General features: G+C 41.1%; 1 protein-coding gene across 1 annotated transcript in view; it reads left to right on the forward strand.

The window, feature by feature from the left end:
• The window catches only part of LOC109901011 (pleckstrin homology domain-containing family G member 1-like), a 123,501-nt gene that overhangs the window by 67,601 nt on the left and 28,498 nt on the right, over nucleotides 1-27,402 (forward strand). The window contains exons 2-3 of the mRNA XM_031836685.1: nucleotides 587-687; nucleotides 1,797-1,866. Of these exons, the coding sequence (XP_031692545.1) occupies nucleotides 587-687; nucleotides 1,797-1,866 (171 nt within the window). The remainder of the gene's footprint in view (nucleotides 1-586; nucleotides 688-1,796; nucleotides 1,867-27,402) is intronic.

A 27,402-nucleotide genomic window follows, 5' to 3' on the forward strand; every position in this document is an offset into this window, starting at 1 on the left:
ATAGAAGCCACTTCCTGTTTTGATTTTCCTCAGGATTTCGCCTGCAATATCAGTTCTGTTATGCTCACAGACAATATTTTGACAGTTTTGGAAACTTTAGAGTGTTTTCTATCCAATACTAATAATAATATGCATATATTAGCAACTGATACTAAGGAGCGGGCCGTTTACAATGGGCACATTTTCAGCCAAGCTACTCAATACTGCCCCTGCAGCCATATGAAGTTAACAGCCATCTGGATTACGCACTGAAGAGTCTGTAGGCGGATTGAGACTGGAGAAGTCAGGGAGATCTGTGGCTGTGGGCCCAGTTGTTTTACAATACAGAAACATGGTTCAAGTGTGAAGTATGTTTCTTAGCAGTGTTAAAGCAGATTGAATGTGCGAGCTGAATAAGTGAAGTGTATGTGGTCTCAGAGTTTGCAATGCTGTGGTTATTTATGAGTGGAGAGTGTTTTTGTCTGGCATGAAATATATTCTGTAATAGTATTCCAAAACCATACCTTTTAAGTCAAAAATAGAATTGCATGAATTCACATACTGTACATTGTTTCTAAAAAAAAAAAATGTTTCGCTCTCTCTTTAGGATTACCTTGAGTGTATCAGTAACCAGTCTCGTCTAGCAATGAGCTCAGAGGATAGAGGATCTCTATTCGGGAACATCCGCGACATCTACCACTTCAACAGGTAAATAACAATCACCTACTGTACAACTTCAAAGAGGTAAACGCACATACCTAAAACAAATATAGTGTGCAGCCTCCAAAGAACATACTGAATGAAGATGGTTTGTGTCACCTGTAAATATGAGGGGGGGGGGTGTGTTGTAAGCTGTATCTATATATACTACATGGCCAAAGGCATGTGGGTATATACCCCTTCAATTTAGTTGATTTGGCTATTTCAGCCACACACGTTGCTGACAATTGTATAAAGTTGAGCACACCGCCTTGCAATCTCCATAGACAAACATTGACAGTAGAGTGGCACGTATTAAAGAGCTGATTGACCTTAAACGTTGTACCGTCATAGGATGTCACCTTTCCATCAAGTCAGTTCATAACATTTCTGCCCTGCTAGAGCTGGTCAACTGTGATTGTTGTCATTGTGAAGTGGAAATGTCACGGGTCTACCGCGAAGTGGTAGGAGACACAAGCTCACAGAACGGGACTGCCGAGTGCTGAAACGCGTAGCGAGTACAAATTGTCTGTTCTAGGTTGCAACACTCACTACTGAGTTCCAAACTGCCTCTGGAAGCAACATCAGCACAGGAACTGTTCGCCAAAAGCTTCATGAAATGGGTTTCTATAGCCGAGCAAGATCACCATGCTCATTCTCTGGAGTGATGAATCACACTTCACCATATGGTAGTACATCATATCTGGGTTTGGCAGATGGCAGGAGAATGCTACCTGCCCAAATGCATAGTGCCAACTGTAAAGTTTGATGGAGGAAAAATAATAATCTGGGGCTGTTTTTCATGGTTCAGGCTAGCCCCCCTTAGTTAGCCGCTGTCACAAAGATACATAGCAATACAGGGACAATGACATGATGCCCTACTCATGTAACTATAGCTGTGTTGTATTTGTCATATGCACAACTACAGAATATCAAAAAGTGTATAGCTAATAAGAAAATAAAAAAGCTAAATACAGGGTAAATTTACAATGTGCAGGGATACTGGAGTATTTTAGGTAGATACAGTATGTACATGTAGGCAGGGATTAGAATAAAGTGTGCATGCCTGCGCGTGTGTGATTGAGGATGTGATATCCTGAAGTGATTTTGTTTTTCAGAGATCTGCTACATGACCTGGAGAAATGTAATTCAGACCCTGTGGCCATCGCAGAGTGCTTTGTATCAAAGGTAAGAGACTTACTCTTTCTCTATTCCTCTTTCTTTCTATCTCTCGCTTATCTTCTTGTTGAAACCTGTCTGAACAGGCGGTTGGGAACCAATAAACATGCACATACACACACTGGCCGTGTCCGAATACTACATTCTTAAACTGCACACTCATTTCTGGAATTTGATATATCCACACGTTTCCCGTGTCCCATGATGCCTTGTGGGAATTATGGGTGTTATTTCCGGTTCTCAGTAAACAAAAGTTTTCTTCATTCATTCATTCATGAAGAGCTTGCCAAACTAATAATGATGTGGGAACACAACCTGATGGAGATCAAAAAGGGTAATATTAGCCTACCTTTATCCTCTGTAATTGATGGTTGGGAAGATAACGTGAAGAAGTGACCTCGTATCATGTACGGTAGCATATTTACTTACTTTGTTGAATCTGTAGCTTGCGATGGTAAGGCGATAAGCAACTTTAAAAGTTTGGAGGCGTACCAATACCTACATAGTAACAAAGTTGTTCGGGTGTTATTGAAGGATGTTGGAGACGACCTTCTCTACCTAAAAGCAGACATAGAGCCGAGTCAGAGCCTGCACGCATCTCATCACAAGGCGTGGGTACTAGCATCAACGACAGGTGTCATACAGACAGCGGGTTTCTCATGTATTGCAGGGGCAGGATCCTCTTGTAGTCATGCTGCAGCAATTCTGTGGAAGGTTAGTAAAAGTAACGACCAAAAATTACATGAAAGTGCAGGAAAACACTGGGTTGAATAATAACTAAAAATATTTTCTTCAATGTAGGTTGAGAGTGCAGTCAGGCAAGGCGAAACAGGAATGACATGCAATGATGTGCAAAGGAAGTGGAACTCCGGTGTGAGGAAAAATGTAGGGCTGAGGAAGTGGAAACACATACATTTTAAACACCACCCCACCACACATATTCAGGCCTGTCAACATCATCACAGGACGATTCCACAACCTCCCCCCAACTTTTTAGGAACCATGCAGAGTTCACAAGCCACATACACTCCTCTGTAAGCTCCACTATTTCGGCTCCAGACAAATGGTATTTTCAGCTAAGTTACAGAGCAAATGTAGAAAGCAGCAGCAAGGCAGGCCCAAGTCAACATGATTCAGCCCACACGAACACATGGTGTCACACTGAACAAGCACAACAATAACCTGTAGGAAGTGCACAATGTTTTATGAGGCCTACATCAAATTATCCCCCGTACAAGCAGCTACATTGATGGAAGAAACCAAGATCCAAAGTACTTCACAACTATGGCATATGACGCTAGGAAGCTGCGTCTAATAGCTAGCACAGTGAAACGAGTCTCAAAACGAAACACCACAGATCCTAAAAAATGTGTAAATTAGTATTTGTACCCAACCTTCACTGGCAATACAGCAACAAAGCATGACAAAGAAAATGAGGTCAATGTCACCACACTCCTGGAGAGCAGAGGGCACGTTGTGGAGAACAGAGGTGGTGCACCCTGACCATCCTTGGTTGGGAGCCAGCCCAGATGGGATCCTTGATGCAACACCACTCCTTGAGATCAAGTGCCCCTTCAAGAGTTCCAAGTCAAATTTCTGAGTAGGCCAAATGGTGACATCAAAAGCTTGGCTGATAGACAGTACCTATTCGTCCCAATGGAAAAGATGGGTACTACCTTCAGGTAGAAAGGCCAGAACCTAGGAAGAAACATAGAGAGGAACCAGGCTATGAGGGGTGGCCAGTACTCTTCTGGCTGTGCCGGGTGGAGATTATAACAGAACATGGCCAAGATGCTCAAATGTTCATAGATGACCAGCAGGGTCAAATAATAATAATCACAGTGGTTGTCGAGGGTGCAACAGGTCAACACCTCAGGAGTAAATATCAGTTGGCTTTTCATAACCGCTCATTCAGAGTTAGAGACAGCAAGTACGGTAGAGAGTCCAAAACAACAGGTCCGGGACAAGGTAGCACGTCCAGTGAACAGGTAGCCGCATAGCCGCAGGCAGAACAGTTGAAACTGGAGCCAGGTAGTCCTGAGGCATGGTCCTTAGGGCTCAGGTCCTTTGAGAGGGAGAGAATTAGAGAGAGAATACATAACTTCTTCGATATAGGGGGCGCTCTTTTAATTTTTGGATAAAGAAACGTTCCCGTTTTAAACAAGATATTTTGTCACGAAAAGATGCTCGACTATGCATATAATTGACAGCTTTGGAAAGAAAACACTCTGGCGTTTCCAAAACTACAAAGATATGATCTGTGAGTTCCACAGAACTGATGCTACAGGCGAAACCAAGATTAAATTTCAAACAGGAAATGCCCCAGATTTTGAAGGCGCTGTGTTCCAATGTCTCCTTATATGGCTCTGAATGCGCCAGGAATGAGCTTACACGTTCTGTCGTTTCCCCAAGGTGTCTGCAGCATTGTGACGTATTTGTAGGCATATCATTGGAAGATTGACCATAAGAGACTACATTTACCAGGTGGTCGCTTGGTGTCCTCCATCGAAATTATTGCGTAATCTCCAGCTGCGTGTATTTTTCCATTTGCTTCAGAGGAGAAACCAAACTGCCACGAATGATTTATCATCGAATAGATATGTGAAAAACACCTTGAGGATTGATTCTAAACGTTTGCCATGTTTCTGTCGATAATATGGAGTTAATTTGGAAAAAAGTTTGGCGTTGTAATGACTGAATTTTCGGGGGGTTTTCTTAGCCGAACGTGATGAACAAAACAGAGCGATTTCTCCTACACGAATAATATTTTTGGAAAAAAGGAACATTTGCTATCTGAGAGTCTCCTCATTGAAAACATCCGAAGTTCTTCAAAGGTAAATGATTTTATTTGAATGCTTTTCTTGTTTTTGTGAGAATGTTGCCTTCTGAATGCTAGGTTTAATGCTAAGCCTAGCACGTGCAATTGCAATATGATTCAATGGTGAAAAAAACATCACCAAATGGACATGATGAAGTCAACACAACGAGCGATGGAAAGGAACAACTATCACTGCCCGGCCATCCTGTGTTCATCAGGCCAGTCAATTTTGCATTTCTGCAGGATTTTTGAGCATGTAAAAGTTCTTATGGCATTTGGCCAAAGAAAAAGTGACTTTTGACTTCCTATGAAATCATATTGCAAATGGACAAAACATATGCCTTATGCACAAGTAATAAAATGAATTATGATAATAAAGTTGACAAAAGTATATAGTTTGACTTTTGAGCATAGCAAATTCGTGATGGTAAATGCCCATTGAAACATATTGCAAATGCACGTGCACTTGCAATATGATTCAATAGTGAAAAAACATCACCAAATGGACATGATGAAATCAACACAACGAGCGATGGAGAGGAACCACTATCACTGCCCAGCCATCCCGAGTTCATCAGGCCAGTCAATTTTGCATTTCTGCAGTATGTCAAATTTGTGATGGTAATTGGCAAATGGACATAACATCCTGATTTGGCATTTTCAAATCTTTCATATTGCATTTGGACATTTCTTATAGCATTTGGCCAAAAAAAGTGACTTTTGACTTCCTATGAAATCATATTGAAATGGACAAAACAGATTCCTTATGCACAAGTTTTTAAAAAATGATGATAATAAAGTTTTACAAAAGTATATTCATACAGTTCTTACACATGATTAATTGACAAAAAATGGAAAGAATTTCGAAAAACGGTCCAGAAAGCACTTTTTACGGGGGTGAAATGTTTTTGAAAAACAGTTCACATTTTCGACTTTTGACTTCCTATGAAATCATATTGCAAATGTAGAAAACTTATGCACAAGTTAAAAAAATGATGATAATAAAATATGACTAAAGTATGTTGATACAGTTCTTATACATATGTAATTGACACAAAATTCGAAATAATTTCGAAAAACGGTCTAGAAAGCACTTTTTTAAGGGTGTGTGAAGGTTGTTTAAAATTTCTGCTATATTTGACTTTTGACTTTTGACTTCCTATGAAATCATATTGCAAATGGACAAAACATATGCCTTATGCGCAAGTAAAACTTTTTTTTAAATGATAATAAAATTGGACAGAAGTATATTCATACAGTTCTTACACATAATTGCCCAAAAATTGAAATAATTTCGAAAAACGTTCCAGAAAGCACATTAATTGATGCTACCCATCCCGGATCTGGGATCGTGACTACAGGCTCAAGCTCATTACCATAACGCAAAATGCAATAAATATTCTTAGAAATATTTAACCTCCACACATTAACAAGTCCAATAGCACAAATGAAAGATAAACACCTTGTTCATCTACCCAGCAAGTCAGATTTCTAAAATGTTTTACGGCGAAAACACACCACACATTTATATTAGACCACCACCGAAACAAAGACAAGAGGCAGCCATTTTGTCCCAGAAAATATAAAATTATAAAAGCAGGATTAAAAAATAAATCATTCACTAACCTTTTGAAAATCTTCATCAGATGACAGTAATAGGACATGTTACACAGTACATTTATGTTTTTTTCAATAATATGCCATTTATATCCATAAATCTCTGTTTACAATGACGACATTTTCAAAAAATGCTACTCAAATGTCCGGAGAAATGATGATAGCTCCGACAGATAACTTCAGATAACAAGCAATACACATGACTAAATATACATGTTCTACATATAGTTACAAAGATACACTTCTTCTTAATGCAACCGCTGTGTTACATTTATTTTTAACGTTACAGAATTCGTTCACTAGGCTACAATATGAGACGGCGCTCCGATATTAGCAGTATGTCTTCTCTACGTTTGGCGTCCACAGAAACCCAAAATGAACCACAGAAATATTCCCTTACCTTTGATGTTCTTCGATCAGAAGACGTGGAAGGAGTTATACTTACCCAATACATCGTTTGGTTTCAAGTTGTGTGTCTCTGTATTAGCATATGCTAACAGCTTCAGCTGAAATGCACCCAAAATGACTTCTGGTCCCGCACTCTTCCGCATCAAAACTTAAAAATTACATATTATATGTCGACTAAACTGGTCAAACTAAGTGCAGAATCGAGCTTTAGGATGTTTTAATCATGTAAAACAATGATCAGCGCGATCAGACAAACCGACATCAATTGGTGTTTCATGGAAAAAGAGGGAGCTCCAATTCAGACGTGCGCAATAGAATGCATGTATTTTCGCGTGACCCGAACGTTTTAGCCTGCCAAAGGACGAGGGCGCGCGAGATTCTCACAATGAACACCCCATTTGAAAGCAGACATCGCGCTGAACACATAGAAACTGTTCCTGGATCCGTAGCTGGTTGGGAAGGGTGGGGGCGATGACGTCAAAGTTGTCCCAACTTTTCTGTTGCAAAGAGAGAGTTTGGGAGAATGGCTGCCCTGAGAGTTCTGCTTTACATACAGACATAATTTAAACGGTTTTAGAAACTTTAGAGTGTTTTCTATTCAATAATTATTATTATATGCATATATTAGATATTTTGGACAAAATAAAATTCTGTTTACTATGGGCACGCACTTCCTCCAAAGGGGGCAGTAAATTCAGCCCGATCCCCAAGGGGTTGATAAGTTGTTTTTTTAAAATTTGCTTTTACATTTTTTTACTTTTGGATGTTGACTTGTGTTGCATTTGCAATATGAAAAACCACGGTGGAGCGCGCTCGCCACCTCTTTGATTTTTAAAGTGTTACACCTGGCATTTGCCATATGGCATTTACAATCAACTTTGAATGAAACAACGCCAAATTGAGTGGTATTGGACACCGTGTATATGGTTTGTCCAGTGCCAATGACTTCCCATTCATTTTTGTCCATTTCAGGGGGGTGTTCCCTTACATTTGATAAAGACTACACAGATGTACATGTGCAACAGCTGCAGAAGTTCTCCTTTTTACACATGCTACCTAAGTTGGCTGATGATTTGGCTGACAAGAAGATACACCTCTGATGTACCTACATAAGCACAGTGTAATGATCTCTCACCAGTTTATTTTTCATAGGACAAAGTCAGTTTTTCATAGGACAGAACCAGTTAAAATAGCCAAGTTGGTACAGGCAGTGTGAGCTGACAAAATAATGACAAAACAATGATTTCCAACAATTACAGCTGGAATAAAATAACGTTACAAATGCTGACAATGTTTTGCAGTTCATTACAGTTTTTTCCAACTGCTTACACACGTTTTCAAAACTGTCTCCTTTTCAAAACTCAACACACAATTCCCAAAACTGCACACACAAAATGCAAAATGCCTCACATCTCCTTCAAAATGTAACACTGCATTCAAAATGCCATAAACACATGTCAGAATGATGCATTTGCATCAAATGGCAAACACTGCTTTCATAATAGTACATTTTTGGATATACCATATAAACACATTGTTCTAAATCTGGAGCTCTTTGGTTTATATGGGCTTATATCCACATTTCAATACAATGTTCTACAGTGAAAGTAATCTGCTGAGAGGGGTAACATTGCCTGGAGAAGTGTCACGATCGTCGTATTGAGGAGACCAAAGCGCAGCGTGATGTGAATGCATCCTTTTAATGACAGATGAAAACAAACATGAAGTACACTAAACAAACAAACAAAATATCAAAACGAACGTGACCACTATAAATACTGAGTGCAAACATGCAACATCACATCAAATCAAATCTAATTTTATTTGTCACATACACATGGTTAGCAGATGTTAATACTAGCTTGCGAGTGTAACTAGAAGCTTGTGCTTCTAGTTCCGACAATGCAGTAATAACCAACAAGTAATCTAACTAACAATTCCAAAACTACTGTCTTATACACACAAGTGTAAGGGGATAAAGAATATGTACATAAAGATATATGAATGAGTGATGGTACAGAGCAGCATAGGCAAGATACAGTAGATGGTATCGAGTACAGTATATACATATGAGATGAGTATGTAAACAAAGTGGCATAGTTAAAGAGGCTAGTGATACATGTATTACATAAAGGTGCAGTAGATGATATAGAGTACAGTATATACGTATACATATGAGATGAATAATGTAGGGTAAACATTATATTAGGTAGCATTGTTTAAAGTGGCTAGTGATATATTTCACATTTCCCATCAATTCCCATTATTAAAGTGGCTGGAGTTGAGTCAGTGTGTTGGCAGCAGCCACTCAATGTTAGTGGTGGCTGTTTAACAGTCTGATGGCCTTGAGATAGAAGCTGTTTTTCAGTCTCTCGGTCCCAGCTTTGATGCACCTGTACTGACCTCGCCTTCTGGATGATAGCGGGGTGAACAGGCAGTGGCTCGGGTGGTTGTTGTCCTTGATGATCTTTATGGCCTTCCTGTAACATCGGGTGGTGTAGGTGTCCTGGAGGGCAGGTCGTTAGCCCCCGGTGATGCGTTGTGTAGACCTCACTACCCTCTGGAGAGCCTTACGGTTGTGGGCGGAGCAGTTGCCGTACCAGGCGGTGATACAGCCCGCCAGGATGCTCTCGATTGTGCATCTGTAGAAGTTTGTGAGTGCTTTTGGTGACAAGCCGAATTTCTTCAGCCTCCTGAAGTTGAAGAGGAGTTGCTGCGCCTTCTTCACGATGCTGTCTGTGTGGGTGGACCAATTCAGTTTGTCTGTGATGTGTATGTCGAGGAACTTAAAACTTGTTACCCTCTCCACTACTGTTCCATCGATGTGGATAGGGGGGTGTTCCCTCTGCTGTTTCCTGAAGTCCACAATCCATCTCCTTAGTTTTGTTGACGTTGAGTGTGAGGTTATTTTCCTGACACCACACTCCGAGGGCCCTCACCTCCTCCCTGTAGGCCGTCTCGTCGTTGTTGGTAATCAAGCCTACCACTGTTGTGTCGTCCGCAAACTTGATGATTGAGTTGGAGGCGTGCGTGGCCACGCAGTCGTGGGTGAACAGGGAGTACAGGAGAGGGCTCAGAACGCACCCTTGTGGGGCCCCAGTGTTGAGGATCAGCGGGGTAGAGATGTTGTTGCCTACCCTCACCACCTGGGGGCGGCCTGTCAGGAAGTCCAGTACCCAGTTGCACAGGGCGGGGTCGAGACCCAGGGTCTCAAGCTTGATGACGAGCTTGGAGGGTACTATTGTGTTAAATGCCGAGCTGTAGTCGATGAACAGCATTCTCACATAGGTATTCCTCTTGTCCAGATGGGTTAGGGCGGTGTGCAGTGTGGTTGAGATTGCCTCGTCTGTGGACCTATTTGGACGGTAAGCAAATTGGAGTAGGTCTAGGGTGTCAGGTAGGGTGGAGGTGATATGGTCCTTGACTAGTCTCTCAAAGCACTTCATGATGACGGAAGTGGTAGTCGTTTAGCTCAGTTACCTTAGCTTTCTTGGGAACAGGAACAATGGTGGCCCTCTTGAAGCATGTGGGAACAGCAGACTGGGATAGGGATTGATTGAATATGTCCGTAAACACATGCTCTGAGGGCGCGGCTGGGGATGCCGTCTGGGCCTGCAGCCTTGCGAGGGTTAACACGTTTAAATGTTTTACTCACCTCGGCTGCAGTGAAGGAGAGGCCGCATGTTTTGGTTACAGTGGCACTGTATTGTCCTCAAAGCGGGCAAAAAAATTATTTAGTCTGCCTGGGAGCAAGACATCCTGGTCCTTGACGGGGCTGGTTTTCTTTTTGTAATCCGTGATTGACTGTAGACCCCGCCACATACCTCTTGTGTCTGAGCCGTTGATTTGAGATTCTACTTTGTCTCTATACTGACGCTTAGCTTGTTTGATTGCATTGCGGAGGGAATAGCTACACTGTTTGTATTGGGTCATGTTACCGGTCACCTTGCCCTGATTAAAAGCAGTGGTTCGCGCTTTCAGTTTCACGCGAATGCTGCCATCAATCCACGGTTTCTGTCACACATAGACAATAACCCACGAAATCCCCAAAGAAGATGGCTGCCTAAATATGGTTCCCAATCAGAGACGATGATAAACAGCTGCCTCTAATTGAGAACCAATCTAGGCAACCATGGACATACATAAACACCAAGATGGTAAACAACCCCATAAACCTACAAAACCCCTAGACAGTACAAAAACATCACCCATGTCACACCCTGACTTAACCAAAATATATAAAGAAAACGAATACTCAGGTCAGGGCATGACAGTACCCCCCCCACAAAGGTGCGGACTCCGGCCGCAAAAACCTAATCTACAGGGGAGGATCCGGGTGGGCCTCTTTCACAGCGGCGGCTTGGGTGCGGGACGTGGACAACTCTCTACCTCAGTCTTGGCCCACTTAGGTGGCGCCTCAGGAGTGGGGACCCTCGCAGCGGGCCCCGGACTGAAGATCATCTTAGAGAGCGCCACTGGACGGAAGGAGGAGCGACTCTGGCAGCTCCGGACAGCAGGGAGACTCTGGCGGCTCCGGACAGGAGGGCGACTCCGGAGGGCGGCTCCTGGCTGGCTGACGCCTCTGGCGGCTCCCGGCTGGCTGACGGCTCCTGGCTGGCTGACGGCTCCTGGCTGACTGGCGGCTCCTGGCTGGCTGACGGCTCTTGCGGCTCCTGGCTGGCTGACGGCTCTGGCGGCTCCTGGCTGGCTGACGCTCAGGACAGACTGGCTGCTCTGGTGGCTCAGGACAGACGGGAGACACTGGCGCCTCAGGACAGGCGGGAGACCCTGGCGCCTCAGGACAGGCGGGAGACCCTGGCGCCTCAGGACAGGCGGGAGACCCTGGCTGTGCTGGCGAACCAGGGACACCATGCGTAAGGCTGGTGCCATGTATGCTGGCCCGAGGAGACGCACTGGAGACCAGATGCGTAGAGACGGCTTCATGGCATCTGGCTCGATGCCCACTCTAGCCCGGCCGATACGAGGAGCTGGAATGTACCAAACCGGGCTATGCACACGCACCGGGGACACAGTGCGCTCCACTGCCTAACACGGTGCCTGCCCGGTTCCTCTCTCTGTCCGGTAAAGCACAGGAAGTTGGCTCAGGTCTCCTACCTGGCTTCGCCACACTCCCTGTGTGCCCTCCCCCCAAAACATTTTTGGGGCTGCCTCTTGGGCTTCCAGCCATGCCGCCGTGCTGCCTCCTCATACCGGCTCTGCTTTGGGGCGGCGATATTCCCCTGGCTGTGCCCAGAGTCATTCAACCAATCCTAGGCAACCATAGACATACATAAACACCTAGATGGTAAACAACCCCATAAACCTACAAAACCTAGACAGTGAAAAACACATACATCACCCATGTCACACCCTGACCTAACCAAAATGTATAAAGAAAACAAAGAATACTCAGGTCAGGGCGTGACAATGCGGGCATAGGGTTGGCGATCATACACTTTCCAGCGCCAGGCTGAGAAGAATTCCTCTATGGGATTTAGAAAAGGTGAATATGGGAGTAGGTACAAAATTACAAAATGTGGATGGGTGGCAAACCAGTTTTGGACCAGAACAGCCCGGTGAAATGTAAATACATGTTACACTGCTTATCTCTCTTTTGGCCCCCAGTTTGGAAAATACATCCTTGTATGGGATAGATGGTGTGCTCATCTATCCCATAAAACCAAAAATCTAGCATTTTGTAGCATTTTGATCTGGATCATGGACAAGCATTGTGTAAATTGCATCCAGAAATGTGAGCATATGGCCGGTGTTGTACGGACCCAGTGTGGCATTGTGATGGAGGACCCCGTTTTGAGTGATGGCAGCACACATAGTTATATTACCCCCACGCTGTCCAGGGACATTGGTAATTGCCCTCTGTCCTATTACATTTCTTCCACGGTGCTGCTGGTTTCGGTGAGGTTGAAGTCAACCTCATCCACATAAATAAATTCATGGCGAATTACATGGGCATCCAGCTCCAATACTCTCTGTAACAGAAAAAAAGGATATACAGATGAGTAAATATGGTATGTCTGAAGTACTGGAAGTAGTGAGTTAAATATGGTGTCATTATTCAAGATATGCTCTCTTATCTCTCGAATCCTAATTGCATTGTTGGCCAAAACCATATTTATAATTGCAGTCTCTTGTACATCTGTAAAGAAGCGTCCTCGTCCTCCATGATGTCTTTGCCTTGCCACTCTGTACAGAATTCAAACACAGTATGTGTTCAGCATAGGAACTGTAAACAATGTGCAAAAAAATATAGTACAGCATGATAACCAACCTCATTCATTCAATGCAGTGCAGTAAATGGATGGCTTAGAGTTACAAATGTTTATGCAATACTATGCAGTCATACGTATTTTACAGTGCATTACTGTCATGCTAAAATAGTCATTAGATAGTTGCATACCTGTTCTCATTTCTGAAGGTTCGAATTATGGACGCCACTGTAAATCGACTCAAGTTGGGCTGGACTCTCAGTCCAGCCTCTCTCATGGTCAAATCGTGTTGCCCAACAAGTGTTGCCCTAATCTCATCAGAGATGGCTCTCCTTCCTTCTCTTCTTTGCCCTCGTCCTCTTCTTCCTCTCCCTCCTACTCCTCTTGCTCTCTGTCCATTGTTGGCATCCATTGTTCAACACAGGTAACACACACAACACCTTTGACCTATTTATAGGCCTATACTACAGTAAAGCAGTGATTGGTTAGTGATGAGTTAAGCTATTAGTGTTTGCACATATGAGGAGTGTGTGTGTCACCTGGTGAATAAGTGTAGCATTTTGATTGGTTGTGTTTGGAAAAGGAAAGCAAGTCACTTCCTGTTAGATTTTTGTGTTTTAGGTAGAGAATTGTGTGTAGTGTTTTGAAAAAAGTGTTTTATGCAATTGACAACTGAGTCAAAGGCTGAGAAATAGCTTATGGTTTTGGATATTTGGTGTGTAGTTTTGCACATTGAGTGAGAGGTTTCAAAAATCGTGTGACATGAAACGATTTTGTGTGTAAGCAGTTGGAAAAAACTGTAATAGGAATAAAGTGATGCACATTTTTGGAATACATAAACGATCCGTGCATGTTGTTAGTCATGTTGATTGTGTTCGACATTGTGTCTATTTGCTAGAAATAAGCTCTCCTCTCAGATTAACAAGAGCTGCACAAATTTGAAGTATGTTGTCAATTTTAAGGACCAAACTAATAAGCACAGTTTGTGAGAATCTTGTACACCTTAAAACGCCTTATTCCACATGAATATGGACATTAGCAATGCGTTGTGTGTGAGTGACCTGCTCATTTTTCAACTGGCATCGCTTGCGTGTAAATGCTGGTAAGACCAAGCATACATTCCGTTCCTCTAGCAAGTCCCTAATTGTGGAACAACGGTCCCCCATCACCTCATCTCCAGCATGCAAATGGTTGAGGAACCCTGAGTTCTGTGTTATGAACCTATCGCTACATTTCCCACAGTGAGCCTCTGAAATGAGCATAACCATTCCTAATGGAGCAGGTGCAACTAGATATTTTACAGTAAAATTGGCATAGTAGTGACTGTAAGATTCAGTTCATGAGTCTACACCTAGACAGTGAAAAACACATACATCACCCATGTCACACCCTGACCTAACCAAAATGTATAAAGAAAACAAAGAATACTCAGGTCAGGGCGTGACAATGCGGGCATAGGGTTGGCGATCATACACTTTCCAGCGCCAGGCTGAGAAGAATTCCTCTATGGGATTTAGAAAAGGTGAATATGGGAGTAGGTACAAATTACAAAATGTGGATGAGTGGCAAACCAGTTTTGGACCAGAACAGCCCGGTGAAATGTAAATACATGTTACACTGCTTATCTCTCTTTTGGCCCCCAGTTTGGAAAATACATCCTTGTATGGGATAGATGGTGTGCTCATCTATCCCATAAAACCAAAAATCTAGCATTTTGTAGCATTTTGATCTGGATCATGGACAAGCATTGTGTAAATTGCATCCAGAAATGTGAGCATATGGCCGGTGTTGTACGGACCCAGTGTGGCATTGTGATGGAGGACCCCGTTTTGAGTGATGGCAGCACACATAGTTATATTACCCCCACGCTGTCCAGGGACATTGGTAATTGCCCTCTGTCCTATTACATTTCTTCCACGGTGCTGCTGGTTTCGGTGAGGTTGAAGTCAACCTCATCCACATAAATAAATTCATGGCGAATTACATGGGCATCCAGCTCCAATACTCTCTGTAACAGAAAAAAAGGATATACAGATGAGTAAATATGGTATGTCTGAAGTACTGGAAGTAGTGAGTTAAATATGGTGTCATTATTCAAGATATGCTCTCTTATCTCTCGAATCCTAATTGCATTGTTGGCCAAAACCATATTTATAATTGCAGTCTCTTGTACATCTGTAAAGAAGCGTCCTCGTCCTCCATGATGTCTTTGCCTTGCCACTCTGTACAGAATTCAAACACAGTATGTGTTCAGCATAGGAACTGTAAACAATGTACAAAAAAATATAGTACAGCATGATAACCAACCTCATTCATTCAATGCAGTGCAGTAAATGGATGGCTTAGAGTTACAAATGTTTATGCAATACTATGCAGTCATACGTATTTTACAGTGCATTACTGTCATGCTAAAATAGTCATTAGATAGTTGCATACCTGTTCTCATTTCTGAAGGTTCGAATTATGGACGCCACTGTAAATCGACTCAAGTTGGGCTGGACTCTCAGTCCAGCCTCTCTCATGGTCAAATCGTGTTGCCCAACAAGTGTTGCCCTAATCTCATCAGAGATGGCTCTCCTTCCTTCTCTTCTTTGCCCTCGTCCTCTTCTTCCTCTCCCTCCTACTCCTCTTGCTCTCTGTCCATTGTTGGCATCCATTGTTCAACACAGGTAACACACACAACACCTTTGACCTATTTATAGGCCTATACTACAGTAAAGCAGTGATTGGTTAGTGATGAGTTAAGCTATTAGTGTTTGCACATATGAGGAGTGTGTGTGTCACCTGGTGAATAAGTGTAGCATTTTGATTGGTTGTGTTTGGAAAAGGAAAGCAAGTCACTTCCTGTTAGATTTTTGTGTTTTAGGTAGAGAATTGTGTGTAGTGTTTTGAAAAAAGTGTTTTATGCAATTGACAACTGAGTCAAAGGCTGAGAAATAGCTTATGGTTTTGGATATTTGGTGTGTAGTTTTGCACATTGAGTGAGAGGTTTCAAAAATCGTGTGACATGAAACGATTTTGTGTGTAAGCAGTTGGAAAAAACTGTAATAGGAATAAAGTGATGCACATTTTTGGAATACATAAACGATCCGTGCATGTTGTTAGTCATGTTGATTGTGTTCGACATTGTATCTATTTGCTAGAAATAAGCTCTCCTCTCAGATTAACAAGAGCTGCACAAATTTGAAGTATGTTGTCAATTTTAAGGACCAAACTAATAAGCACAGTTTGTGAGAATCTTGTACACCTTAAAACGCCTTATTCCACATGAATATGGACATTAGCAATGCGTTGTGTGTGAGTGACCTGCTCATTTTTCAACTGGCATCGCTTGCGTGTAAATGCTGGTAAGACCAAGCATACATTCCGTTCCTCTAGCAAGTCCCTAATTGTGGAACAACGGTCCCCCATCACCTCATCTCCAGCATGCAAATGGTTGAGGAACCCTGAGTTCTGTGTTATGAACCTATCGCTACATTTCCCACAGTGAGCCTCTGAAATGAACATAACCATTCCTAATGGAGCAGGTGCAACTAGATATTTTACAGTAAAATTGGCATAGTAGTGACTGTAAGATTCAGTTCATGAGTCTACACCTTCTGTGCAGTCAGTAAAACAAGTTGTGTTTGAAAAATTATCCTGAAATACCTGTGGCACAGTAGCCTTTATCGTCTCACGAGGCAGCCGTGGAATGAGATCCTTGGTGTGCTCATCTATCCAGAATTTCAATGTTTTACTGACCTGACCGGGTGACCTTTTGAAGCGTCTTGCTAAATCAGCTATAACAAAGTTCTCTCTAAGTTTCATTAGTGTCAACAGAATTTGGTCTACAACTGGCATTGTTGATGATGTGGGGGCAAAACCTTGTAAGCAAGACACGAGTGTTGAATTCTAGTAGTGGAATCCCTGTGTACAGCAGACAGTCTGCGTCATCTTTCAATGTAACATCTGCAACAGACAGTGATCTCTCAGGGGATGGTGCAGTTGTCATGCCACGTGATGATAGGTCCTTTGGAGTAGGTGTGATCCTCCATTGCTGGGTCTGACCACTGTGTTTGGGCATCAAGGAAGGTCTTTGAAATAGGATCTGCCTCCTCAGAAACCTCCACCACACCAGGCTCATCTGCAGGTGATGATTAGTTGAATATGAATATAGATGATTAGTTCGTGAGATTATTGGGTAAGGATCTGGAAAGCAAATACACTAATTAGGGATACTTTTAAAAACATTTTAAACTCCCTGTGCCCCACTTATCAGACTATTCTCTACTATAAATAAGCACCATAAACCCAGTGGGATACATAGACTAGGTTTAATATTTTCAAAATAAATATTCTGTATCTATTAGCTAGAACAAGGAATGAGATGAACACCTGCTAAATACAGAGTAAATGTTGGCCGTGGCAGGTGAACACTTCAGGTCACCTGCCACCATGGCAGATAGGTTATTATTCTATTAATATTATTATAAATTAAGAATAATCACGGATTAAGGTTACACAATTATGTACCATATTTCTAATGTCAGGTAGCCTACCACTGACTCAGTGTTTTCATAAGTGGCAGATTTTTAAAAAAGTGGCTGGCAGAATTAATTTCAGATTAATTTCAGACCCTGACTAGAAGCTATCGTAGTCAGATTCTAGTAACAAAAACTGAAGACAAACATGCTATATCAAAACTAGTCAACATACCTGTTTTTGTGACATGTCTGTCAACCCTCCTGTCAACCCTCTTCTCTGGTGGCCTCTCATAACCCAGAAAGAGCTTTGGGTATGGGTTATCCAGCGTTTGTCTTATCCACAAAGTGAAACGAGCAAACACACACCTTTTTGAGGTGCTTTTAAGTTTGTTTTTTTGCCAATTTCTTTATGCTTCATCCTCATTTGGGGTGCGGTGGAAACTATACCATCTCTGACAGGAACATTCTGATTTAGTTTTGGGTTAATGGTCGAAGCACTCCAATTTAAGCCAATCATTAAGTTTTGTCTGTTTGTATTTACAACCATGAACAGCACGTTGTCCCGAGCTCCGTAACATTTCAACATCTAGTGAGTTAATATTTTATTATTGCTTATCCCAGTTGGTTAGCTTCTAAAATCAAAAATACCGCCGGTCAACTCCGTACTTTGCTATTTCCACCAGAAGTGCCACCCTTAATCGTTTCCCCAGTAACCTCCCCAGGAAACTTGTTGATACTGAACAAAAATATAAACGCAACATGTAAGGTGTTGGCCTCCTGTTTCATGAGCTGAAATAAAAGATTCCAGAAATTGACCCGCTGTACCAAAATGAACGAATGGCGGGAGTCATCACAATTACTTATTAGACGATGCATTCAGAGTACTATTTTCGAAATTCACCTACTATAAAATTATACTTTTTCGTATGCTAGTATGGGTATTCAGACATGGCCACTGTCTCTCAAACTCACACACAACATTATTTGGGTTATAGGAAGCGTCTAAACCCAAAGTCAGCCTAAAATCAAACCATCTAGCCAAACTCTAAATCAAACTTAATCATACTGACTACTTATCATGACGCTCTCCATGTTGATCTTTTCTGTATTGTGTGTGTGTGTCCAGGAAAGACTGAGTACTCACACACAGTAGGAATGTATGTCTCAAGTGCAGCACCAGTGGAGAATTTCTTAGGAATTTCAAGGGCCGGCCAAATGTATGATCACCCTTTACTGGTGAGAGCAAATGGTAGTGCTTCAACAACAACAACTGAGCAAAAAACTCTGCTCTTCTTGTAGCTCTTATCTTTCTCACTGTGTGTGTGTGTGTGTGTGTGTGTGTGTGTGTGTGTGTGTGTGTGTGTGTGTGTGTGTGTGTGTGTGTGTTCCAACACTTCTTCAAAACACTTAGAGTACCAGTCAAATGTTTGGACATACCTACTCATTCAAGGGTTTTCTTTATTTTTACTATTTTCTTCCATTGTAGAATAACAGTGAAGACATCAAATCTATGAAATAATACATATGGAATCATGTAGTAACCTAAAAATCTACATATTATGAATCAGGCCTTCATGGTCGAATTGCTGCAAAGACACCACTACTAAAGGACACCAATAAGAAGAAGAGACTTGCAAGAGCCAAGAAACACGAGCAATGGACATTAGACCAGTGGACATCTGTCCTTTGTTTTAATGAGTCTTCATTTTAGATTTTTGGTTCCAACCGCCATGTCTTTGTGAGACTAGAGTAGGTGAATGGATGATCTTCACAAGTGTTGTTCCCACCGTGAAGCATGGAGGAGGAGGTGTGATAGTGTGGGGGTGCTTTGCTGGTGACACTGTTAGTGATTTATTTAGAATTCAAGGCACACTTAACCAGCATGGCTACCACATCATTCTGCAGCAATACGCCATCCCATCTGGTTTGGTGCTGCATCAGATGACCTGGCCTCCACAATCACCTGGTCTCGACCCAATTGAGATGGTTTGGGATGTTGGACCACAGAGTTAAGGAAAAGCAGCCAACAAGTGCTCAACATATGTGGAAGTCCTTCAAGACTGTTGGAAAAGCATTCCAGGTGAAGCTGGTTGAGAGATTGCCAAGAGTGTGCAAATCTGTCCTCAATGAAAAGGGTGGCTACTTTGAAGAAACAAAAATATATTTAGATTTTTTAAACACTTTTTTTACTACATGATTCCATATGTTTTATTTAATAGTTTTGATGTTATCACTATTATTATATAGAAAAAACCCTTGCGTGGGTAGGTGTGTTTCTAAAACTGTTTGAATGATGTCTGTGAGTATAACAGAACTCATATGGCAGGCAAAAACCTGAGAATAAATCAAACCAGGAAGTGGGAAATCTGAGGTTGGTTGATTTTCAACTCTGCTCCTTTTGACGACACAGCGGTATATTGGTAATGTTGCACTTCCTAAGACTTCCCCTAGATGTCAACAGTCTTTAGAACCTTGTCTGATGCTTCTACTGTGAAGTGAGGCTGAAGGAGAAGGGAATGAGTAAGGTCTGCCATGAGCTGACCATGCTCTGACCGTGCGCATTCACATGAGAGGGAGCTCTGTTCCATCGCACTTCTGAAGACAATGGAATTCTCCGGTTGGAACATTATTGAAGATTTATGTTGAAAACATCCTAAAGATTGATTCAATACATCAGTTGACACGTTTCTACTGACTGTTACGGAACTTTTTGACATTTCATCTGCTTTTAGTGAACGCGCTTTGTGATTTTGGATTTGTTTACCAAACGCGCTAACAAAAGTAACTATTTGGACATAAATGATGGACATTACCGAAGTGGGAGTGCATTCCGACAAAGATCAGCCAATGTAAGTGAAAATTTATAATGATATTTCTGACTTGTTGTTGACTGCATAATATGGCGGATATATTTCTGTCTTGATTGGGCTCTGAGCACCGACTCAGATTCTTGCATAGTTAGCTTTTTCCGTAAAGCTTTTTTGAAATCTGACACAGCAGTTGCATTAAGGAGAAGAGCATCTCAAATTCCATGCATAACAGTTGTATCTTTTAGCAATGTTTATTATGGGTATTCCTGTAAATTGATGTGGCTCTCTGCAAAATCAAAGGATGTTTTGGAACTTCTGAATGTAAGGCTCCAATGTAAACTCAGATTGTTGGATATAAATATGAACTTTACCAAACAAAACATACATGGCGCCTTACAAACATAATCGTTTGGTTTGCTTTCGTCGTAAAGCCTTTTTGAAATCGTACACTGTGGCTGAATTTACAACAAGTGTATCTTTAAAATGGTGTAAAATACTTGTATGTTTGAGGAATTTTAATTATGGGATTTCTGTTTTGAATTTGGCACCCTGCTGTTTCACTGGCTGTTGAAGAGGTGGGACGCTACCGTCTCACATACCCTAGAGAGGTTAAATCCGTTTTCTATCAGCATGTTAAATGTGGAACCAGAGGGGAAAAAACACTGGACTACCTTTACTCCACACACAGAGACTCATACAATGCTCGCCCTCCATTTGGAAAATCTGACCATAATTCCATCCTTCTGATTCCTGCTTACAAGCTAAAATTTAAACGGGAAGCACCAGTGTCTAGATCAATAAAAAAGTGGTCAGATGCTAAGCTATGGGACGGTTTTGCTAGCACAGACTGGAATATGTTCCGCGATTCCTCCGATGGCATATCAGTCATTGGCTTCATCAATACAGTCGGGAGAACAAGTATGTAGAGGTCTGTAATTTTTATCATAGGTACACTTTCAACTGTGAGAGACAGAATCTAAAACAAAAATCCAGAAAATCACATTGTATGATTTTTACGTAATTAATTAGCATTTTATTGCATGACACACAGTATCTACAGTACTAAATCCATGTATGTATAGTGCATATGTTATCATGTGTGTTTGTTATTTTTTATTTTCAGAACGTGTTATGGCAAGGTGATCCCCTAGGGGAACCCCCCCCCCCCATTCAGCTGAAAAGGTGGCGCAGGGAATTCAAAAATATCCTTTTGAAATATTTAACTTTCACACATTAACAAGTCCAATACAGCAAATGAAAGATAGACATCTTGTTCATCTACACATCATGCCCAATTTTTTATAAATGTTTTACAGTGAATACACAACATATATTTATGTTAGACCACCACCAAATTAAAAAAAACACAGCCATTTTTCCCAGCCAAAGATAGTCACAAAAGCAGGATTAGAGATAAAATGAATCACTAACCTTTTGAAAATCTTCATCGGATGACACTCATTTCACATGTTACACAATACATTTATGTTTTGTTCGATAATATGCATATTTATATCCACAAATCTCGGTTTACATTGACGCCATGTTCAGAAATGCCTCCAAAATATCCGGAGGAATTATAGAAAGCTACACCAGATAACAGAAATACTCATCATAAACTTTGACTAAAGATACATGTTCTACATATAATTAAACTGGTTCTTAATGCAACCGCTGTGTCAGAATTTTTTTTTCAACGTTACGGAAAAATCCTACCATGCAATATTCTGAGACAGCGCTCAGACGTAAATATATTTCTCCGCCATGTTGGAGTCAACAGAAATACGAAATTACATCATAAATATTCACTTACCTTGCAGTGCAAGGAGTCCTAGTTCCACAATAAGTTGTTGTTTTGTTCCATAATGTCCAATACTAGTGTCTAATTAGCTGCATTTGCTAGCACTTTCAGCTCACATGCCCAAAAGCTGACGCTGTACCAGGAGAACTCGGACGAAAACTTCAAAAAATAGAGAATAGAGAATCAATCTTCAGGATGTTATTTTCATATATTTCCAATAACGTTCCAACCCGGATCATACGTTTTCATCTGCAGCCAAATGGAACGACGGTGACAACAGACAAATGCGCCACAGGGAAATTGCATTCTGCTAAGACAGTGACTATTTCCCCTCCCATTCGGTCAAAGTTCACACCAGAGGCTCCATTCCACGTTCTACTGAATGAGGACATCTATTGGAAGGCATAGGAAGTGCTGCAAGATCCATATCTTATTTGGAAGGGAAGGGGCGATGACGTCAAATTTGACAAACATTCAGAAATTCACTTCTTGTTTGGAAGATTGCCTGACCTATGAGTTCTGTTATACTCACAGACATAATTCAAACAGTTTTAGAAACTTCAGAGTGTTTTCTATCCAATAGTAATAATAATATGCATATATTAGCAATCTAGGACAGAGTAGGCTGCAGTTCACTATGGGCACGCAATTCATCCAAAGTGAAAATACTGCCCCCTATAAGTTTTAAGAACAAATTCTTATTTTCAATGACGGCCTTGTGTGTGCATGTGTGTGTGTGTCTGTGCACGTGTCTGTGCCAATGTTTGGGTTGCTTCACAGTCCCCGCTGTTCCATAAGGAGTTTATCTGTTTTTTAAAAATCTAATTTTACTGCTTGCGTCAGTTACTTGATGTGGAATAGTTCAATATAGCAATGGCTTTATGTAGTACCTTGTGCCTCCCATAGTCTGTTCTGGACTTGGGGACAGTGAAGAGACCTCTTGTTGCATGTCTTTTGGGGTATGAATGGGTGTCTGAGCTGTGTGCCAGTGGTTTAGACAGACAGCTCGATGCATTCAACATGTCAATACCTCTCACAAATACAAGTAGGGATGAAGTACTCCACTCAATTGCTCATCAATCTAAGGGGATTTAACCATTTTTACAGTCATTTTCTTAAAACCTCTTGAGGATAGGGAGATGCTAGCGTCTCAAATGGCCAATTGCCAGGGGAAATGCAGAGTGCCAGATTCAAATAAAATGCTATAAAATTCAAACTTTCATTAAATCACACATGTAAGATACTCAATTAAAGCTACACTCGTTGTGAATCCAGCCAACATGTCATATTTTTAAAATGCTTTTCGATGAAAGCAGAAGAAGCTATTATCTGATAGCATACGGGTCAGATAATAGTAGTAAACAAAAGAGCTAGCGTAGCAGGCGCTACACAAAACGCTGAAATAAAAGATAAAATATGCATTACTTTTGACAAGCTTCTTTTGTTGGCATGTTCCATAAACATCACAATTGGTCCTTTTGTACGATTAATTCCGTCCATATATATCGAAAATGTCAATTTATAAAACGCAACGTCACTACAAAATATTTCAAAAGTTGCCTATAAACTTTGCCAAAATATTTCAAACTACTTTTGTAATACAACGTTAGGTATTTTAAACGTTAATAATCGATCAAATTGTAGACGGGGCAATCTGTATTCAATACATGAACGAAAAGAAACCAACTCTGCTCATCATGTCTTATGCAACTCACAAAAGGGTCCCCATTCCGAGTTGGCCTACTTCCTGCTAAGACAAAGAAATAACCTCAGCCATATTCCAAACACTGGCGACATCGTGTGGAAGATGTAGAAACTAAAAGTATATTTCTATTAAATTTCCAATGGCAAAGACAATAGGGAAGATGGGGGAAAAAATAATAATTCTGAACAGTTAGTCCTCGGGGGTTTGCCTGCTACATAAGTTCTGTTATTCTCACAGACATGATTCAAACAGTTTTAGAAACTGCAGTGTTTTCTATCCAAATCTATGAATAATATGCATATCTTCTATTCCTGGCATGAGTATCAGGAAGTTGAAATTGAGCACGCTATTTATCCAAAAGTGAAAATTCTGCCCCCTAGCTTTAAGAGGTTTTAATTAACTTAATGGGTACGTGCTTATTAGTAACTGCAATAAGTAAACTGCAAAAAAAGAAACGTCCCTTATTCAAAGACAATTCATAAAAATCCAAATAACTTCACAGCTCTTCATTGTAAAGGGTTTCATTCTTATGACTGCAGGGGCAGTATTGAGTACCTTGGATGAAAGGTGCCCAGAGTAAACGGCCTGCTCCTCAGTTCGTTAATAATATATGCATATTATTAGTATTATGGATAGAAAACACTCTGAAGTTTCTAAAACTGTTTGAATAATGTCTTCACAGACATAACATAACTCATATGGCAGGCAAAAACCTGAGAAGAAATCCAAACAGGAAGTGGGAAATCTGAGGTTGGTTGATTTTTCAACCCAGCCCCTATTGAATACACAGTGGGATATTGGTTATGTTGCACTTCCTAAGGCTTCCACTAGATGTCAACCGTCTTTAGAAACTTTTTTCAGGCTTCTACTGTGAAGTGGGACTGAATGAGAGAGGAATGAGTCAGGTGTCTGGCAGCTCTCGTTCCATTGCTTTTCTACAGACATAGGATTTCTCTGGTTGGAATATTATTGACGTTTTATGTTAAATACATCCTAAAGATTGATTCCATACATCGTTTGACATGTTTCTACGGACAGGAACTGAACTTTTTGACATTTTGTCTGCAACTAGGGAATGCGCACTTCATGACTTTGGAGTACAAAGTTGTACTCAATTGTTGTGTAACAACACCTGCACAGGATCGGTATATCCGAACATCACACCTGCGGGACAGGTAGAGGATGGCAACAACTGCCCGAGTTACACCAGCAACGCACAATCCCTCCATCAGTGCTCAGACTGTCCGCAATAGGCTGGACAGAGGGCTTGTAGGCAGGTCCTCAGCAGCCCATAGGCAACAACGTCGGGCAGTTGTTGCCATCCTGTACCTGTCCCGCAGGTGTGATGTTCGGATGTACCGATCCTGTGCAGGTGTTGTTACAGGAATGTGACCAAAATAGATTTTTACCACCTGAGGTGCCAGGAATGTGACCAAAATAGATTTTTACCACCTGAGGTGCCATTTCCCTCTCTCTCAGGCTGATACAAAGAGACTCATCCATGCTTTTACTGCAATCAGGCTTGACTACTGAAATTCTCTCTTATCTGGTCTATCCAAGAAAGCTATTGGTCAGCTGAAAAACATACAGAATGCTGCAGCATGGGTACTGACCAAGACCAGAGAGCACACATTACACAGTTTTAAGGTCTCTGCAATTGGTTTTTAAATCAATCCACGACTGTGCACCTCAATCCATGTCAGACATGCTTTTAAGTTATGTACCCAGTATGTCCCTCAGGTCCTCTAGCACTGGCATTTTAACTATCCCAAAGGCCTGTGACCAAGAGGCATGGAGAGGCAGCCTTCAGTTATAATGCCCCCAGCCTCTGGAATAGCCTGCCAGAGAACCTGAGGGGGGCCAAAACCTTTTAGCTTTGCTATTCCTTCTAGTATTTTTTTTGTCATTCAGTTTGTATTGTTATTCTTTTGGTTTTTATCCTCTGATTGTGGTGAAGTAAATATTTATGTTTTTTTAACTTGTTTTTTTTTTGTTATTTTCCTGTAAAGCACATTATGTTGCATTCCATGTCTGAAATGTGCTTCATAAATAAAGCTTGATTTGATTGAAAAACCCTGTTTTTTTTACGGCTTTTCCCACGGGGAACCTCCAGGCTGTGCGTGTGTGTTCGCACATACACATGTACAATGACAGTACCAGTCAAAAGTCTGGACACTTCTCATTCAAGGGTTTTTCTTTATTTGACTATTTTCTACATTGTAGAATACTAGTGATGTCCTCGGTTCTCTATGATGTTTAGGTCAGAGCGTGACTGGGCGGGTTATCTAGTTTATAGATTTCTAGGTTGGTGGTTTGTGTGGTTCCCAATTAGAGGAAGCTGGTAATTGTTGCCTCTAATTGGGAATCATATTTAGGTAGACTTTTCCCCACCTGCATTTGTGGGATATTGTTTTGTGTTTGTGCATGTGCACCACGTAGTCACGTTTAGTTGTTCGTTTATTGATATATTTTGTTTTGTTTAACTTGTTGACGCTACCCAATCTGGTAGCGGGATAATTGTCTTCAGCAACCGCTGAATAGCATAGTGCCACAGTCAAATAATATTACAAAAAAATATTCATATTCATGAAATCACAAGTGCAATATAGGAAAACACAGCTTAGCCTTTTGTTAATCCCACCTTTCATCTCAGATTTTGAAATTATGCTTTACAGTGATAGCAATCCAAGCGTTTGTAAGTTTATCGATAGCACAACAACATTATGTACACTAAGCATTAAGTAAGCTAGGTCACGAAAATCAGAAAAGCAATCAAAAAAATAGTTTACCTTTGATGATCTTCGGATGTTTTCCCTCACGAGACTGCCAGTTACACAACAAATGTTCCTTTTGTTCCATAAAGATTATTTTTATACCCAAAATACCTCTGTCACGTTATGTTGAGAAATCCACCGGAAATAGCGGTCACTACAACGTCGAAAAAATTTCCAAATTCCAAATTATATCCATAATATCATCAGAAACATGGCAAACGTTTTTTATAATCAATCCTCAAGGTGTTTTTCAAATATATATTCGATATTATATCAACCAGGACAATTGGCTTTTCAGTAGGACCGAGAGGAAAAATGGCTACCTCTGTCTTTTTACGCAAGAATCACTCTGATAGCCCTCAGCTGGCCACTTACGCAATATGGTCCTTTACGCTCATTCTTCAACATAAAGGTGTGAAACTACGTCTAAAGGCTGTAGACACCTTAAGGAATACGTAGAAAAACGATTCTGGTTGATATCCCTTTCAATGGCCAATAGGGATGCATAGGAACACAAAATATGAGTCATTTCCTGATTGGATGCATAGGAACACAAAATATGAGTCATTTCCTGATTGGATTATTCTTAGGCTTTCGCCCGCAATATCAGTTCTATTATACTCGCAGACAATATTTTTACAGTTTTGGAAACTTTGGAGTGTTTTCTATCCTAAGCTGTCAATTATATGCATATTCTAGCATCTGGTCCTGAGAAATAGGCCAATTACTTTGGGAAATTAATTTTTCCAAAAATATAAATAGTGCCCCCTAGCTTCAAAAGGTTTAAGATGCTATTTCTTGTTATAACTGCCCACTTCCTGTCTTTGGCCTAACCCAGAGTATTTATAGACACATGAACACAATCAGGACCACAATCAGGACCAGAGCTATTATCAGTTACGCAACTCCAAATCATTTCCGG

The sequence above is a fragment of the Oncorhynchus kisutch genome, linkage group LG12 (genome assembly GCF_002021735.2).
Source record: "Oncorhynchus kisutch isolate 150728-3 linkage group LG12, Okis_V2, whole genome shotgun sequence".
Lineage (NCBI taxonomy): Eukaryota > Metazoa > Chordata > Actinopteri > Salmoniformes > Salmonidae > Oncorhynchus > Oncorhynchus kisutch.